This window comes from Microchirus variegatus (genome assembly GCF_963457635.1).
Source record: "Microchirus variegatus genome assembly, chromosome: 20".
Classification (NCBI taxonomy): Eukaryota; Metazoa; Chordata; class Actinopteri; order Pleuronectiformes; family Soleidae; genus Microchirus; species Microchirus variegatus.
The window spans coordinates 5376519-5392207 of NC_139821.1; the positions used below are offsets into that span (position 1 = coordinate 5376519).

A 15689-nucleotide genomic window follows, 5' to 3' on the forward strand; every position below is an offset into this window, starting at 1 on the left:
ATGGTGTAATTCCTGTTCAAAACAGGAAACGGTGCAGTGGCTCGTTAAGTCGTTCCCGTCGGAACAAAAAGAACTTTCTTTTCTTCTGGAGAACTGGCCTAAACCGTTCCACACGAGTTACGTTCCTTCTCAAAATCGTTCAAATATTGGATTTAAAAGGACACAAAGAGGAGAATAACTGTCCAACACTGCCTCAGATACACACAGGCCCAAATTGACATGTATTATCCATTCATAAACCTACATTTTCACTTTTTTTATATATATGGCTAACCAAAAGTTCAACCCGTAGTGTATAAATCAATCTAGATTTCAATTTATAGTCACATTTTTACAAGGAAAATACTTTTTATTGTGTACAGTGGCCTTGTCTGAGAAAAGTATTATATTAAGGACATTATATTCAGCTGCTGGACATTTATTTTGGCAGAATCCCTGTTTACAATCAGTCTTTGAATGGTGCACCTCCTTCATCAATGAGATTAACATATACTGTAATTCTCCAATAAATGGATGAATCCTATGCCTTAAAAGGAACAAAGTGGACACAGATAAACACCATTGATACTGTATTTACCGTACAAGGGAAATGTTGTTTTTTTACTTTTCTACATTGCTTGTGCCGTCATGTACTGAACTAAATTAAAATGCACTGCTGCTGCTGTACTGATTCATATCAACGTTACGATCAATAAACATTAAAAATGCACTTTTTTTAAAGTCGAATGTACGAGTGTTTATTATCACGGGAGAATTAAAAAAAATCACACTTCCAGCAATTCTTGCTTTCGTAAACAAAGTGCTTTGTGGTAACATCCATTCAGAGCAATCTTCTTATCAAAAGGCAACATACATTTTGAATTTTTCACTGTGCTGCAACATTCTTGGCACCATCTGTGAATATAGTCAACAATCTACAAGAGGGGAGTCAAATATCAGACAAAAAAGGGGTTTAAAAGGTTTAACTGACTTATTTCGACATGATGATGTGTGTATTGTGGAAAGAAAACAATCAATCCAAAATGAAACCTGTGGAACAGTAAAGTGCAAATACACTGCATCTACAGTAATTGCCTCTTTTGTTTTGCAGCAGTAAATAAAGTTTAAGAGTGGAAAAAAAGCACATTATTCTTCTTCCACTGCAACTTCCTTACCTTATCCTGTTGTAGAGTTTTACTTTTGTGTACTTGTAAATCACTAATTATACTTTAATTTTGTATAAGTGTATCATCACCTGATTATATTGTGTTTTACAGTAGCCCACGATGGAGATAGTAGCTCCAGACGATAACAACATTAAAGTCTTACAGTATTCCTCAGATGAGTGCATCTTTGATTGTAGCGTCACTACCACGGACGAACTACGCGACAACTGCTGTAAAAACTATTAAACGTGAGGAAATGATTCCCTCTTTTTGAAAATAACAATCAAAAACGAGGAGGTCTGACTTATCCGTGGCAGGATACACTTCCAGGCATCTTCATTATCTGTACCTTCCGTCACAGAAACGCTACAAACGCCAACCTCTGAAGAGCAAACGCCTGAAGCGAGAGTCTATGTGGTGGTGGTGTTGCAACACAGGAGAGACGTCAGTCGCTGAAAGACGACTCGCTGTCAGAGCTGGTGGCGGCGGCATCTTGATCCTCTGCGCTCCTCGTTCCTCCGTCGGGAACTGGGGCGTCCGGGGTTCTGTGATCGGCCGTGACAGGATCGTGATTAAATTAAAAAAAAAACTTGCAGCAAAAACACAAATTCATAACAAAAGCAGGGACAACTAGAAAATTCTACAGTGGAAATCTGACAGTAATACATTACTATGTGATTCAAACTTTGACCAGTCGTGAGCCACAGTCCTCGTTTGTATAGTGTACAGTATCTCCGCCTGTCACGCGGAAGACCGGGGTTCGATTCCCCGACGGGGAGTGCAACTATTTTGTGTTTTCCCCCCCGAAGAGGAATAAAGTAAATTCAAATAGTATAGCATGTCATTCAAAATTAGACCAAAGTCATAGTATGTCAGGAGCTTCCACATTAAAATTTGCGAAAAATGGGCATGATTTGACCAAGAAATTACAGTTTGAAAATCACCTTCGTCTTCATTTTTTTAAAAGTTTTAACATGGGAGTCGATGGGAGGTTTGACCGGAACTCTCTGCACTTTTAGGTGATTTTAAGAAAAACTACAAGTCGTGTGAAAATGAAAACAACAACCATAGCAACGTTTATATGTAAAATTTGTTTAGAGATTTTTCTGATTATTTTCATGGACCTCAGCTAAAAATCTGAAAATGTCCCCAAATAGAAAGTATAAAACTTAAACTGTGATTGTTTAAAAACTATATAGATAAAGTATGACAACACTTTATCTATGTGCGGCTCCGAAATGGTAATTATTTGCATTTTTTTTTTTGCAAAGCAGGCACTCTAATAAGCAATACGAGTTGAACGGATTAAAACTCACTCAAGCAAGGTGGAATCCAAACCCTCCAGGACCATCTTGTTCCTGATGGCCATCACTGGAACTCCCTGTTACAGCAGTAAAACAGTTACATCCATTAAGATACACAGTTTAGTGCGTGAGCAGACACTCTTTTTCTTTTTCTTTTTCTTTTCTTGTGATCGACTCACCACTTGAACCATCTTCAGATATCGGGCGTAACGTGGGTCTTTGGCCACGGTCATGATGTTCTCTGCAGCTGCTTTTGCTCTCTGTGTCGGTGCTGGTTCTTCTGCTGTCTGAGTGGTCTAAAGGGTGGAGGGGGGGAATGAGAAATTGTTACCACTCTTACAGACTCCATGCAGTCAAAGTACATAAATGGTTTGGTAACGCTTTCTTTTACAGTCCCCTAATTACCAGGTATTTACCTGGTAAATTCATGGTAACACCAAAGTGTTACTAGGTAATTACCAATGGTAATAAGAAAGTAAATACAGTGAAACTGTTGCCAAAATACTGGGCATTTACCTGGTTACTATATAGTTAATTATAGCGTGTTATTACTGCTGTTAATAAGAAGGTATGTACAGCTAAACTATGGCAAAACTATGGTAAATGTAAGTGTATTATTGGTTTATAAACTGGTAATAAGCAGGTACCTAATTACTAGCTATTTACCCAAGGGGTAATCTAACAAACCTAACCCTAAAAATGTGTGTAATTACATGGAAACAAGCTTGGCTTTCTTTTACAGTACAGTTTTACTTTACTTACCGAGTACATTACCGTGCATTACCCAGTATTTTGGCAACGGTTTCACTGTATTTACTTATCTTATTACCCTTGGTAATTACCTAGCAACACTTTAGTGTTACCATGAATTTACCAGCTAAATACCAGGTAATTAGGGGACTGTAAAAGAAAGCGTTACCAATGGGGTTTTTAATAAAATACATCAAATGCAATGACTGACAATTAGGGAGTATCTGCCGGTACCGGAATCAGGAGGAAATACACAGCCCACAACATGGCTCCACTAAAATGCTGTTCATTGACAGTGTTAATGAAGCATCTGTATACAAAACATGCTGCAAATTCTATTCACACAGAAGTGTAAATGTCAGTAGTTGTGGTTTTATGACCTGAAACCATTTCCCTCTCTTGGCGCAGCGACTTCCTTCAGACACATCATCACACTGAGGTCACAGAGTAGAGAGCGTGTGAATTAGGCTGAAGCTACAGGCTGTAGCATGTTAGCGTCTTGTTGGTTTTTTTTTTTTAAATGAAAACTATGGTCAGAGTTTCCTTTATGCTAAACTATGCTAAGCTATCGACTTCCTGGATCAAACCTGAAGCGTAAAAGGTCAAAACCAATCATGCAGGATGGATTATTAGCAAAAATTTAATACAAGTATGTTTTTATACAAGTATAGAATTGCTTTAAAATAAAAAAATATTTTGTTTTTTTCGCTTTAAAAAAAAACTTTTATCTGTACTTAAAACGTGGGCCTTTCTTTACAGACCCTGCCCTGTGCCACAATGTTTTACAGCAGCTAAAGCCTGTGTCTAAGAGGCCTTAGTTTGCAACAAACTAAAATTTCACCATTACAGGTCACTAGATCTTTGTTGAAATGATCGTCTTTGTACCTCTGGGGATTGTTGTGTCTCCGCCGGTGGAGCAGCAGCCTGTGAGGTCTGGTCGGCAGCGGTCGCTCCATTAACCTGTGCACTTTGTTGCTGGTTAATTCCATCTATTTTCACGTCCTCTAGTCCAGGAATAGACGACAGCTGTTTCCGAGCACAACAACGTCAACAAGCGGAGCATAAACTGTGCAGGTGAACCGAACGGCAGAGGCTCAGAAGAACTCACCTTGGCTTCCAAGATGCACAGAGTGGTTTCAATCTGCTGTATGCGAAGAGATATGTTTGAAAGTTTCTGTAGGTGGGGAAAAAAGAAGTACAACAAGTACCGGCGTTTAGTGGGACATTGACAAGAAAGCAAAAACACAGATATGTGAATGTAAAGAACACAAACCTCTTCACAAACTGTGGAGAAGCGGTTTAGGAAGCGAACTGTGTGCACAACAAACTGATTAATGTAGGCGACGATTCGTCTCTGTTGGATGGCAGGAACCTGGAGGGAACACAAAGAAGTGATTTAAGTCGCAGAAAAGCAGCACAGAGTATAGCACACAAAATTAGAATGTATTAGTTCATTCTAAATAAAAAAAAAAGTTTTTTAAATATGTGAATTATTAACCTTATTCACCCTCTCCAACAATGATTCAGTAAAAACTGTTGCATGCTTTTAATTAATGTAAAATAGATGGTTAACATAGTAGTTTCACTTCATGCTATTTACATTGTATTTATCTCATTAAAACGTATATAGTTTATAATTTTTGTGAAAATGTTTAATCTGCTGTGTTTTCAGTGACTCAGACACTGCAGGAATCAGGCATGAACCAAATCGCGATTTGAAAATGACAGACTTAATGAGAAAACCTCGCAGGGCAACATCACTGTCATGTCGACAACTCAATGTTTGTCATGGTTCGAATGCGCTAACTATAGTGACATAATCGGCTGTAAGTATTGAAGCCAAATAGTCTAGTATTATCAAATAAACAGCTGTGTAGCTCCGTGTTGACCCGTTTTCCTCATCTCTTCGACCACTGATGTTAGCTAACAACACAAAAACAAACCTTGGTCAGATCAACTCCAGACCCCACTATGGGCAGCCCGTCTTCGTCCATGTTGGGTTACAAACTTCCTGTAGATAAAAGTATAGTCTTTGTTTGACGAGAAAACGTTTTAGTGGAATATCTTTTAAGAACAGAGAACCTAAACTTCACAAAAACAGACGTTTACTGTATGAAACGTTTCACGTGACACTGGGCTGTGTGATCGCGCCGTGACGTAACACGCAGCAAGTTCCGCGAGAACAAAGAACTGACGGGAATTGGTAGAACATGCTTGATTTCCCCGCATTACAGTGCGTATAGCCACGTTTTATACTCATACAAATGTGCTGTTAAATTCTGTGATCAATTTCTGTTTCCAATGAGAAAGCAGAGTCGTTTCAAAACGTAATTTACATTTGCAAACATCGACAATGTGCTCGACTGTATTTGTGCTGTTTTTACAAATTATTAATTTTTCTGCTGCTTGTTGATTTTTTTAAATGTTCGTATACTGTTTCATCTTACTTGGGAATATTACTAAAACTGTGGTGGGTAGTTTTACCTTTTAATTTGAAGTCCGTGTGAGAGAAAAAACAACATCCGGTGGTCTGTCTGGTGGCTTAAATACTTTTCGTTAACATTTTTTAAAGTTCTCGTGTGAATCTAGGCAACAATGAAAAATATCATATTATTCAAAAGGTCCGAAAAGGACCATAACATGTGCTAAACACCCCACAGTTTCCGTCTGTTGTCATACTTTTATTTTGAAAATAGGAAATGCAGGGTGAGACTTCAGGAAACGGGTGCTTGCGTGCTAATAGCGCATGTTAGCCACGAAATTAAACAACATAAGATTACGCCTGTTGTTCGGCGTTACTATATTTATATTGCACCAATGGAGGATCTCGGGTCAACAGAGAAAGCGAACGGTAGATAAACTAATGTTCGCATCCGCAGGGTTTTTAAAGCAAGTTGAGTTAATGTTAGCCAGACAGTTAGCCGGGTCCGTCTATTTAAAGTAGTCGTGCGTAAACCGTGTAAGCTGTCAGGCTAGTGTCTGTTTGTGTCATCTTTTATTAACCATGTTTTAAACGCTGTGTTACATTTGTATTACTCCGAGACCCAAAGCGCAGCAGCAGATACTTAACCAGGTTGAAAATATAGTACTACGTAATATAATAATTACGCAGTACATTTACGTGTCAAGTTATGTGTTATTTAGCTAATTCTGTCCCCCATTTTGATTTTTTGCTCTGTGAAGAAAACGCATTTTAGATGTATTATTGTTATTTTTAAATGCTTTGAATTGCATCTGTGTTGTTGAGTTGTACTTCCAAGTTGTGTCTCTGAATCAAAGGCTCACTGCTGCCCTCTAAAGTCCACCTTCAACATCACACGTTCCTGTTTCAGACCCAGGCCTCCCTCTCGCGTCCCTTCGCCTCTTGGTTCCCCCACTGCAGCTCCTGTCTGCCGCCATGTGGCAGCTGGCGAAGCAGAAGGATGTGATGGGTTACGAGAAGCTGCAGGAGTTTGTGTTCATGGTGACGGAGGCAGTGCCCGGACTCATCAACCACAGACAGAGAGCCCAGCTCATTCTGGGTCTAAGAGCAAGGGTAAGGCACAACCCGCTTATATGGTGATATGGTATAATTCATCTCTTATACACCCACTGACATGTGTTCATGTTACAGTTGGTTCTGGAGCTTTGCAAAGGATCAGCACGAGGTTCTGTCGACTGTCAACTGATCCAGAGCTATTTGGATCGACTCCCAATAACCTCTGCAAGCGCAGAAGTGAGTCCTTTATTTATATGAACACAAATGTAAACAAAGGTGTGACAGAACCCATTTTAATGACACAAACTCCCATCTGTTGCAGTGCAGGGACGCAGAGGTGAAAACCACAGAGTACACGTTCATCGCTCTTGTTCAGAGCCTCCTCAAGGATCCTGTGGAGAGAGCGTACTTCTTCCAGGTCAGACAGATTTCAACAATTCATCTCCGCGCTTAAATAAACACTGAGTGAAATCGAGCGACATGTACAGTGACCGCTTCACCTCTTTGCAGGAGATTTTCCCAGTGGAATATGGACCACAGTATGACGCGGCTCTACATGTGTTATTATGGGAGTTGCTCTCAAAGCTGGAAAAGCTGTTGCCTGTGCCGGACCTTAAACAGGTACCAGTCTGCCTGAGTGTTTCGTGTTTGTTTTTACTCCTCTCTGCAAAGTGTATACTGAAGAGCAGCTGTGCTGCGGTTACAGACGGCGGCGTGGCTCGGATCGGCTCCCTCTGTCCTGGAGGAGTGTGTCCAGACTTCACCTCAGGAGCTGGGCTCCACCTTCGAACACTACAAGAGCTCGGGACTGTTGAAAACGCTGCGTAAGTCGTAACTGACAGACAATATATGTAAGATAAGTGTAATCATCAGTGTTTCCTCTAAATTACTTTGTTTTTTTATTTCTCTTGAAGGCACTTTGGATTGTTTTATGTCTGGATGAATGGTGCTATATTAAAATAAATGTTTACCATCATGATTCAGTAGTTACATGATGTCATGACAACGATTTAATCACCCAACTGACCCAATTGAAAATGTATTATTGAAGTGTGGCCTTATTGCCTCCATTGAATATAACTAATGACATATTTATTTTTGCAGATGGACCTTCGTCCACCATCGGCAGCTGCATCATGTCGGCTCTATCCATTCCTCCCTCACAAAAGACAAGCGTCTCCATTGGGTTGGAGTCGATCCATAACTACGCCAACGTCCTGAACCCTGTGACGTTAGCCGAAGTGGACCAGTACAGCGTCGTGACCGTTTACGCCGAGGTGGAAGCCGGAGCGTCTGACGCGGACGGGACGGCGATGGGGTCGGGTGAGCTCCAGGTTCACACGGATTTCTACGAGGAGGAGATCGTGGCCGTGAGCACCGAACCCGTCGTCGGCGATGACGAGTGCGCGACGAGCGAAACCGTGGACGTCGCGAAAGCGCTGGAGACTCTGACGAAGACTTTTGCTCTCAGGAAGGAGAGCCTCGGTCAAGATGTGCTGACGGGGAAAAGCAACGACGAGTTTGCTTCTGTAGACGCGGCAGACGAAGAGAAAACAAATGAGCAAATTGAAACCTTTGACCCGATTGATGATGACACAGAAACCGTTGAGGAAATGAAGGACAATCTGGGGGCTGGAGACACAGAGAGCACAGAACTGAAGGATAACCATGAAGCCACAGATGTCACCAGTGAACCTCTGCTTCGTGAAACGCAGCAGTCGGCCAGCTCGGCTAACGTCCGCAGATCCTCCCGTCTGCAAATGAAGACGCCGCCGAGTTGGCAGGGGATACGGACGTTCAAGACGCTGGAAAAGGAAAACGCACCGGGACCAACAATGTACGCAAATCAAAATATACAGCTTGTCTAAATCAGTACAAATCACTCACCTCAATCACTACACCCCCATACTACTGTATTTATTGTACTTCTATAATAACTTCCATCTTTTTTAGGTGGTATTTTACAGAACATAGCTGTAAATAAATGTTCAAATATTAACGACTGTTTTGTATTTTCTGCCAGGAGCAAAGCTTTCTTATCAGTCGCCTCCTCTGTCATCGCCATCAAAGGACTGGACAAAGGTAATACGTTTGTCTTGAAGACATTTTAAGTCAACACCCACACGTTTAAACCCCTCTCCACTCATTATAGATGATGTACAAATGTGAAGTACACATTTCTAAACTGTAGGTCTGTCTGAAAATAAGGCTCGTTGCCAAATGCTCGGAAGAAATGTGCGTAAAAGCTTTGCCACTTAATTTAAAATTCCTAAAAATGAAGAAAATGAGGAAGAAGAAAGAAGAGCCGACTCCTGCTGTGAGGCTGCTGCAGTACCACTGATAGAGAAAGAGGGAGACAGAGAGCAGAACTGTAGCGAAACCTCCAGCAGACACAGGTGAATGTTGCTTCTCGACCTCTTTGTTAAACAGTCAGTTTGATTCTGGTGCGTTTACGTCAATATTCTGTACACACGGCAACGTTCTGATACTTTGGATCTTCACCAAAGCTTATAAGTCTGTACTGTATGTGTGTTTGAGTGTGCTTTTTAGTCATCGTTTTTCTTTTGTTTACAGGTGATTCAGACGAAATGACCTCCTTCATCTTCACCTGTTCGCAGTGTCCCTTCCACATCGCAGACGAAAACAGCCCCCCTCACTTCCACATGCAGAGCGTTCCAACAGAGGAGTACAGGACTCTGTCAGCAGCGGAATTCACGCCGTCTCCTCGCAGCAGTGATGAAATATTCACATCCATCAAACTTTTTCCGAAGGGAAATACGGAGCAGAGCAAAGTGGAGCTGTGCGATGACAAAAGCAAAGCGAACGACTCGCAGTCGCTCGGCAGACGGAAGGCTCTCACGTGCGAGACGTGCGGCAAGACGTTCACCCGCACGTCAGACGTCCGCAGACACCAGCTCACCCACACTGGAGAGAGACCGTTTCACTGTTCCAGGTGCGAGCGGACGTTCCAGCACTCGTGGGACCTGGCCAAGCACGAGAGCAAAGACCACGGCGTGGCCATCTCCTTCTCCTGCCCGCTGTGCCGGAGCTCCTTCGCCAACCTGCGCGCGTTGACCATGCACCACAAGAAGATTCACGCCGAGGAGAGCCAGCTCCCTCACATCTGCTCCATCTGCAGCCAGAGCTTCGCCACTTCCTCCGAGCTGCTCGAGCACAGGAAGTCCCACGTCAGCAACAAGCGCTACATCTGCCAGCAGTGCGGCGAGGGCTTCGACTCCCTGCTGTCGCGCTCCCAGCACCGGCAGATACACCAGGTGAAGCATCAGTTCAAGTGTCAACACTGTGAGAAGACTTTCACTCGGAGGTCTGACGTGAAGAGACATCTGGCCGCTCACACCGGGGAGTGTCCGTACCAGTGCAACCAGTGCAACAGACGCTTCTCACTCCACTTTATGCTCATGAAACACCTCCGCGTTCACACCGGCGAGCGGCCGTTCCAGTGCTCCCACTGCCCAAAGAGGTTCACGCTGGTGTCCGTGCTGGCCAGACACGAGCGCATGCACACCGGGGAGAAACCTTTCCTGTGCTCCCAGTGCGGGAAAGGCTTTTTGTCTCGAGGGGAACTCTCCAAACACCACCGGTCGCACGTGGACGACAGACCTTTCTCCTGCCCTCAGTGCGACAAACGCTTCAAGAGCAAGAAAACCCAGCAGGAGCACATCGTCTCGCACACCGGCGCTCGCCCGTACCCGTGCGCCTACTGCGGGAAGGGCTTCACCAAACCGTACGCGCTGACCAGACACAACCTCATTCACACGGGCGAGAGGCCGTTCCCGTGCGGACACTGCGAGAAGTCGTTCCTCACGCTCAGCGAGGCTCAGCTTCACCAGAGGATCCACACGGGGGAGCGGCCGTATCCGTGCAGCGTGTGCGAGCTGAAATTTAAGAGCTCGTCCGAGCTGGCGCGACACAGACGCAGCCACTCGGGGCCGAAGGCGCCGAAGCCGCACTGCGAGCAGTGCATGAAAACGTTTGCGTCCAACGCCAAGCTGAAGAAACACATGGAGACGCACAGAGAGGAGGACAGTGCAGTGCAGTCTGTAGAAGCAGATGTATGAATAAATAAATTACCCTGTCTAGATCATCAAATTAGTGTATTTTTACAAGTTCAGGTCAGGGGATAACATTTATTTAGATCTGGTACTGTTGTATTTAGCCAGTGAGAAACCGATTTTTAAAGATTTCAAACACATAATTAGCTTCACTATCTGAGTTCCACTTTAAAATGGGAAAAATAAATTAATTTGCAACCTTATATGAACAAAAACCTTTCTTACAGTTGTTTGTGTGGAAGCGTTCAGGTTTAAATCAAAACATGGGTCTGTGCGAGCTGTCATTTGAGAAGAAACATCGTAGCCTCCCTTTAAAAATGTAATACTCACTGCTCCTTTAAAGTGAGAACACCTTAAAAGGAGGTTAATTGAATTTAGGATTAAATTAAATGTATTTTAAGAACAAAACACACTGTGATATTGAGCTTGTATGTCCATGTGTAGGCGTTAAGTTTTATGGCTTAATGGCCATGTCTGTTTAAAGGTTACAGTCGATGTAAAGTGGGGGAAAAGTTTCAGCGATACGCCGCAAACCAGAAACCTGTATCCTGTCATTCCCATGCACTTACTTAGGTTTTGCTGATGCGGCAAAATGAAGTCGCAGGAGGTCTGACGAGGACGTGACGGCACGTTAACTGCTCAAAGTTTGTTCTTTTATGTCCAAGAGTACATATATATAACTATATAACAGTTCTGTGAGCAAACATTAACCATGAAAACCACATCATAAGCTGTCTGCGGTAAACTCCCACCCGTCTTCTCATGTTCATATCAATCATATAAGATGCTTTAAAAAACGCCAGATAATTATATATATATATAGCTATTCTCTGCAGCTCAAAGAACAATCTATAATGTGAGATGGAGCTTTTAAACCCACTGCTCCCACCCATCTGTCTGGGCATCCCCCTCTCTGCCATCATACCGCTATTACGGGTGTCTTTATAATAAAAGAGTCATTTTTGTGTTTAATTAACTGAGAAGCTTTATTTATGGGAGGGAAGCCGGTCGATGAGCAGGAAACGCTGGAATAAAACCGGCTCTTTTGTTGAACAGGGGACTCACAAAATGCCATCTAATGGTCAGTGACTTTAAATTGCATTTCTATATTTAGCGTGGCTAATATTTTTATGCGTGTTTTCATCAGGCTCTAAAAAAATACAGGATGAGTTTTTGTGGACGAAAATGGCAAAAACCTATTTCTTCATTATTGTACCAAGTAATGAGATTTATAAATACAAAGTACATATAAATAATCAATGAAGTCATTAGTTCCACATTTATATGAGGTGCCTGTATATCCCTGACATTGATTAGTTGATTCAGTGCTATTCTATTTCATATGTTAATATTAAATATTCATGAAGTGGTAAAGTATAAAGTAACAACATTCTTATTTGTCATTAAATCTCAAAATCCCCAAAATCTCAGATGCCTCCTCCACACCGAGAGAGGGTGTGCATGGCCAGACTCTCACTCCATCCCCCTGTAATCGGTGTCTGCCTGTACCGGAGCAAGGGGCGACAGTTAGCGCGCAGATGTCTGGCTGTGACCGTCGGTGTAGGAATCTGAAGAGCTGGTGACCATGCAGGTGGAAAGAACACCCGGAGTAAACAGATAAATAGGGTGGAACAACCAGGGGGCTGCGGCGGCAGATAACGGCACGACGCAGCACCCATCAGCAAGATTTACTGTCCCATCGGATGTGGTGGCGGTGGGTTATTAACGTGTCATAAAGAAGCGGGAGGGGGATTGTGTGTTGCAGAAGGACAAGAGTGGCAGCCCTGATAGAGGAAGGAATAGAGAGGGGGAGTGTGTGTAAAAAGAGAGAGAGAGAGAGGGGAGTAGATAAAGCCGAAATCATGAGCTCCGCACTGCCATACAACTCGCTGTCGGCTCGACCGAGTCCCAGCAGACGAGCTTTGGACTGGGAGCGTGAGCAGTTAGCCGTGCGAAGGCTGTCCTCTCCTCGGGGTCTTGACCTGCTTACTCCTCCTCCTCTTCCTCGTCGACCCTCTGCCATCCCTGGCTACCTGCTGTCACCGTACCAAGAGCAGGAGGGGCAACTCCACCAGCAGCAGCAGCGTCTATCCTTGTCCGTGTGCTCAGAGGCCTCCCTGGCGCCCCCTCCACCTCCACCTGTGGGTGCAGCGCCACCCTGCTGCCGCCCAGTGGGAGTCATGCACCTCCTGCGCCTTGGTCTCCTGGCGTTCAGCTGCCTCTTCTGGGCAGCCGGCTTGGCCCTCTTCACCTTGGGTGTGTGGGCTCAAATCTCACTGGCAGACTACATGCTGTTGTCTGCCAATCGCTACCCAAACGCTCCACTCATCCTTCTGTCCACAGGTGCCGCCGTCACCACCTGGGGGTTCCTGGGTTGTCTGGGTGTTGCTGCAAACCTGCCCTGCGTGCTACGGGCGTACGGGTTCTTTCAACTTGCTGCACTCATAGCCGGTTTGGCAGCTGGACTCTCGGGCCTCTTCTACCGCGAAGATATTGCCGGAGGATTTCGCAGTGGCTTATTGCGAGCGGTGGCCGGCTACACAGAGGACGAAGGCCGTGCCGATGCCCTAGACAGCCTGCAGAGGGCCCTGGAGTGTTGTGGAGCTGAGGGTTGGCGTGACTGGCTCACTTCAGATTGGGCTTCCCAACATATGGTCTTCCTGCCAAATGAGAACGGCACCTCGGTGTCCTTGCCAGACAGCTGCTGTATTAAGCGCAAGGGTTGCAAGAATCGACCGCTTCTGACAGACGACGATGAGGGAGTAGATTCTGCAGGAATCCATCCACACGGGTGCTTCCGCAAAGTCTTCAGTTTGGTCAACGACAACGTCTTCCATATTGCTGCCACTGTGTTGGGATTGGCCTTCACCCAGATTGGAGGCATTGCCCTGGCTTGTCTGCTCGCCAACAAACTAGCACCAAGGCAACATCGCCGTGTCGTGGCACACTAGTGGTTGATTTTAAACCAAGGACTGACCAAATTGTAGATTAAGTTTGATGAATGACCACCATTTTCAAAGAGTAATAGAGTTGCAAAGTTGGAGGAGTTTTTGGGCATCTAGGATACCACAAATTGAAGTCCTATTTATCTTCTGACATCCATAAATGACTGGTGTGATGCCAAGTTCAGGGTGGTGGATGAAACTCCTCACACTTTGCAACTCTTGGAGACTCGAGGTTTGCATGACTCTCTTTTCTAATATTTCAAAAAAAAGTATTGATTTAAATATCTTAGACTAAAAGAGTTGTAAAAAGGTGCGTATTGTCCATCCATTCCATTCAGTTATACCCACAAATATTGTTGTAGTCAAAGCCACACTAACAAGACCAGACCATACTTAGACCAGGACTAAGCCAGGGCAAGACAAAGACTGGGAACATAAGCCATGTTTCCACGGATCGGTATGGTACGTATTATTTCCATTAAGAATAGTACCAAAATACCTGGCCCGAATGCGTCCGTTGTGTCACGTTCGATTTCGTTGTCGTTGTTTGTTGTCGTCGCACCGGTTTGACGCCATGCTACGTATCTCACGATGAAGCCTCATCCAGGGCTTTACCACACCAAACTGTATCTAGTGTACCAAACTGAACTGTGCCATGATGGAAACACAGCTACGCAGACCACTCTTGCGTCTTGGCCTTGATCTTGTTAGTGTGGTTCTCCCCATAAGAGATAGTCTATAATTGCACAATCTTGGGTCCATCTTATTGTACAAAAGGAGCTCATAGACAATTGTCACATTCTTGCGGTCACATAGTTTGGACTTCCATCTCAGCATCCATCGTTGTGGTGGTCATAAATTGAGGTGTAGTCGGGCGCATGTTGTTGGTGCAGAGCTATCCTGAGGTAGTGGATAGCCATTGCACTTTTGACCAACAACACCTGGTCTGAGGTCTGAATGGTGCAGTACTTTATTGCTACTTCAGTGGTGTTTTATCAAGATAGCACAATGTTCATACATTCTGCCTTATGTGCGACTCTCCAACACCTGCTTCACCTCAGGGATCCTGCTGTCAGTTCATTTCATTTGAGCATTTTTATGGTTTTCTTTCTTTCATACTACAAATCTGCCATTAAGGAAGTATATCCACTACTATTTGCTGTAAAGAGCAGAGGAGATGGCACTCCAACTGTATTATAGAACATTACACCCTAAAACATACCCATGCTTGTTGAGAAGACTAAGTACAAGCCTTGGAAACTATGCTTTTATGGTGCTGTGATATTTTCCCCTCACTGTTAAACCAACAAAAGTGCATATGGACACAATCTGTGTGCTTTGCACTGTGCATTAAGAGGCCTACGTGGTACGTTCAGTGATGCTTCTCTGCCTTTTTCTGTATGATTTATATTCAGCAATATGTAAATACTGGCATGAATGTATGTGTCGTTAATGATAATATTTATATGTGTCAATTGTGTAGCTGGTTTTTCCTCATGTAGTATATTTGGTCTCGCCACTGAATGCACAGGAATGTTCACCAGCACTTTTTTTCCACTTTAGAAGGTTTAGTCTGGCTGCGTTCAGCAGGTGTTCGTATCCACGTCGTTCACTGTTTCCTTCACATGGACTAAACTTTGCTTGAATGGTGCTGTAGATACAAGGCTTAATATTGTCTGTGAGGTTTTGTGCCATATGTTTACTGTTCACCTGACCTGAGGCTGTGCCGTGGTTGCTCGGCAGCTTAGACTCTACTGACTGCAATGATTGGTAGACGGCAGTAGGTGGCGCCACATGCCAAAACATGATTTCAAAACATAAACATGATTTGCAGACTGCAAAATATTTTTTCTATGCAAATATTTTGTCTGTACTGTTGTTGTTGCTGAGTTCAGTTTGTTATATGAACATTATTCCTGAGTCTCTGTGACATATTTTATGGCCAGTTGTTTTAGATTTATCACATAATGCACCTTTAAATGATACAAATCCAT

The 15689-nt window shown here is 43.8% G+C and overlaps 2 protein-coding genes across 2 annotated transcripts; one reads left to right on the forward strand and one right to left on the reverse strand.

The window, feature by feature from the left end:
• Positions 1-342: 342 nt before the first annotated feature.
• On the reverse strand, positions 343-5347 carry washc3 (WASH complex subunit 3). Its single transcript, XM_083906639.1, has 8 exons — positions 5303-5347; positions 5143-5210; positions 4473-4571; positions 4308-4373; positions 4085-4225; positions 2629-2745; positions 2462-2526; positions 343-1690 (listed from the first exon to the last, which is right to left on the reverse strand). Exons 2-8 carry the CDS (start codon positions 5191-5193, stop codon positions 1591-1593), a joined length of 639 nt encoding a protein of 212 aa, XP_083762765.1. The 5' UTR covers positions 5194-5210; positions 5303-5347; the 3' UTR covers positions 343-1590.
• Positions 5348-12612: 7265 nt separating this feature from the next.
• Positions 12613-13701, forward strand: LOC310941433 (tetraspanin-7-like; the record flags this gene model as incomplete). Its single annotated transcript, XM_083906609.1, has 1 exon — positions 12613-13701. One exon carries the CDS (start codon positions 12613-12615, stop codon positions 13699-13701), a length of 1089 nt encoding a protein of 362 aa, XP_083762735.1.
• Between the last annotated feature and the right edge of the window lie 1988 nt (positions 13702-15689).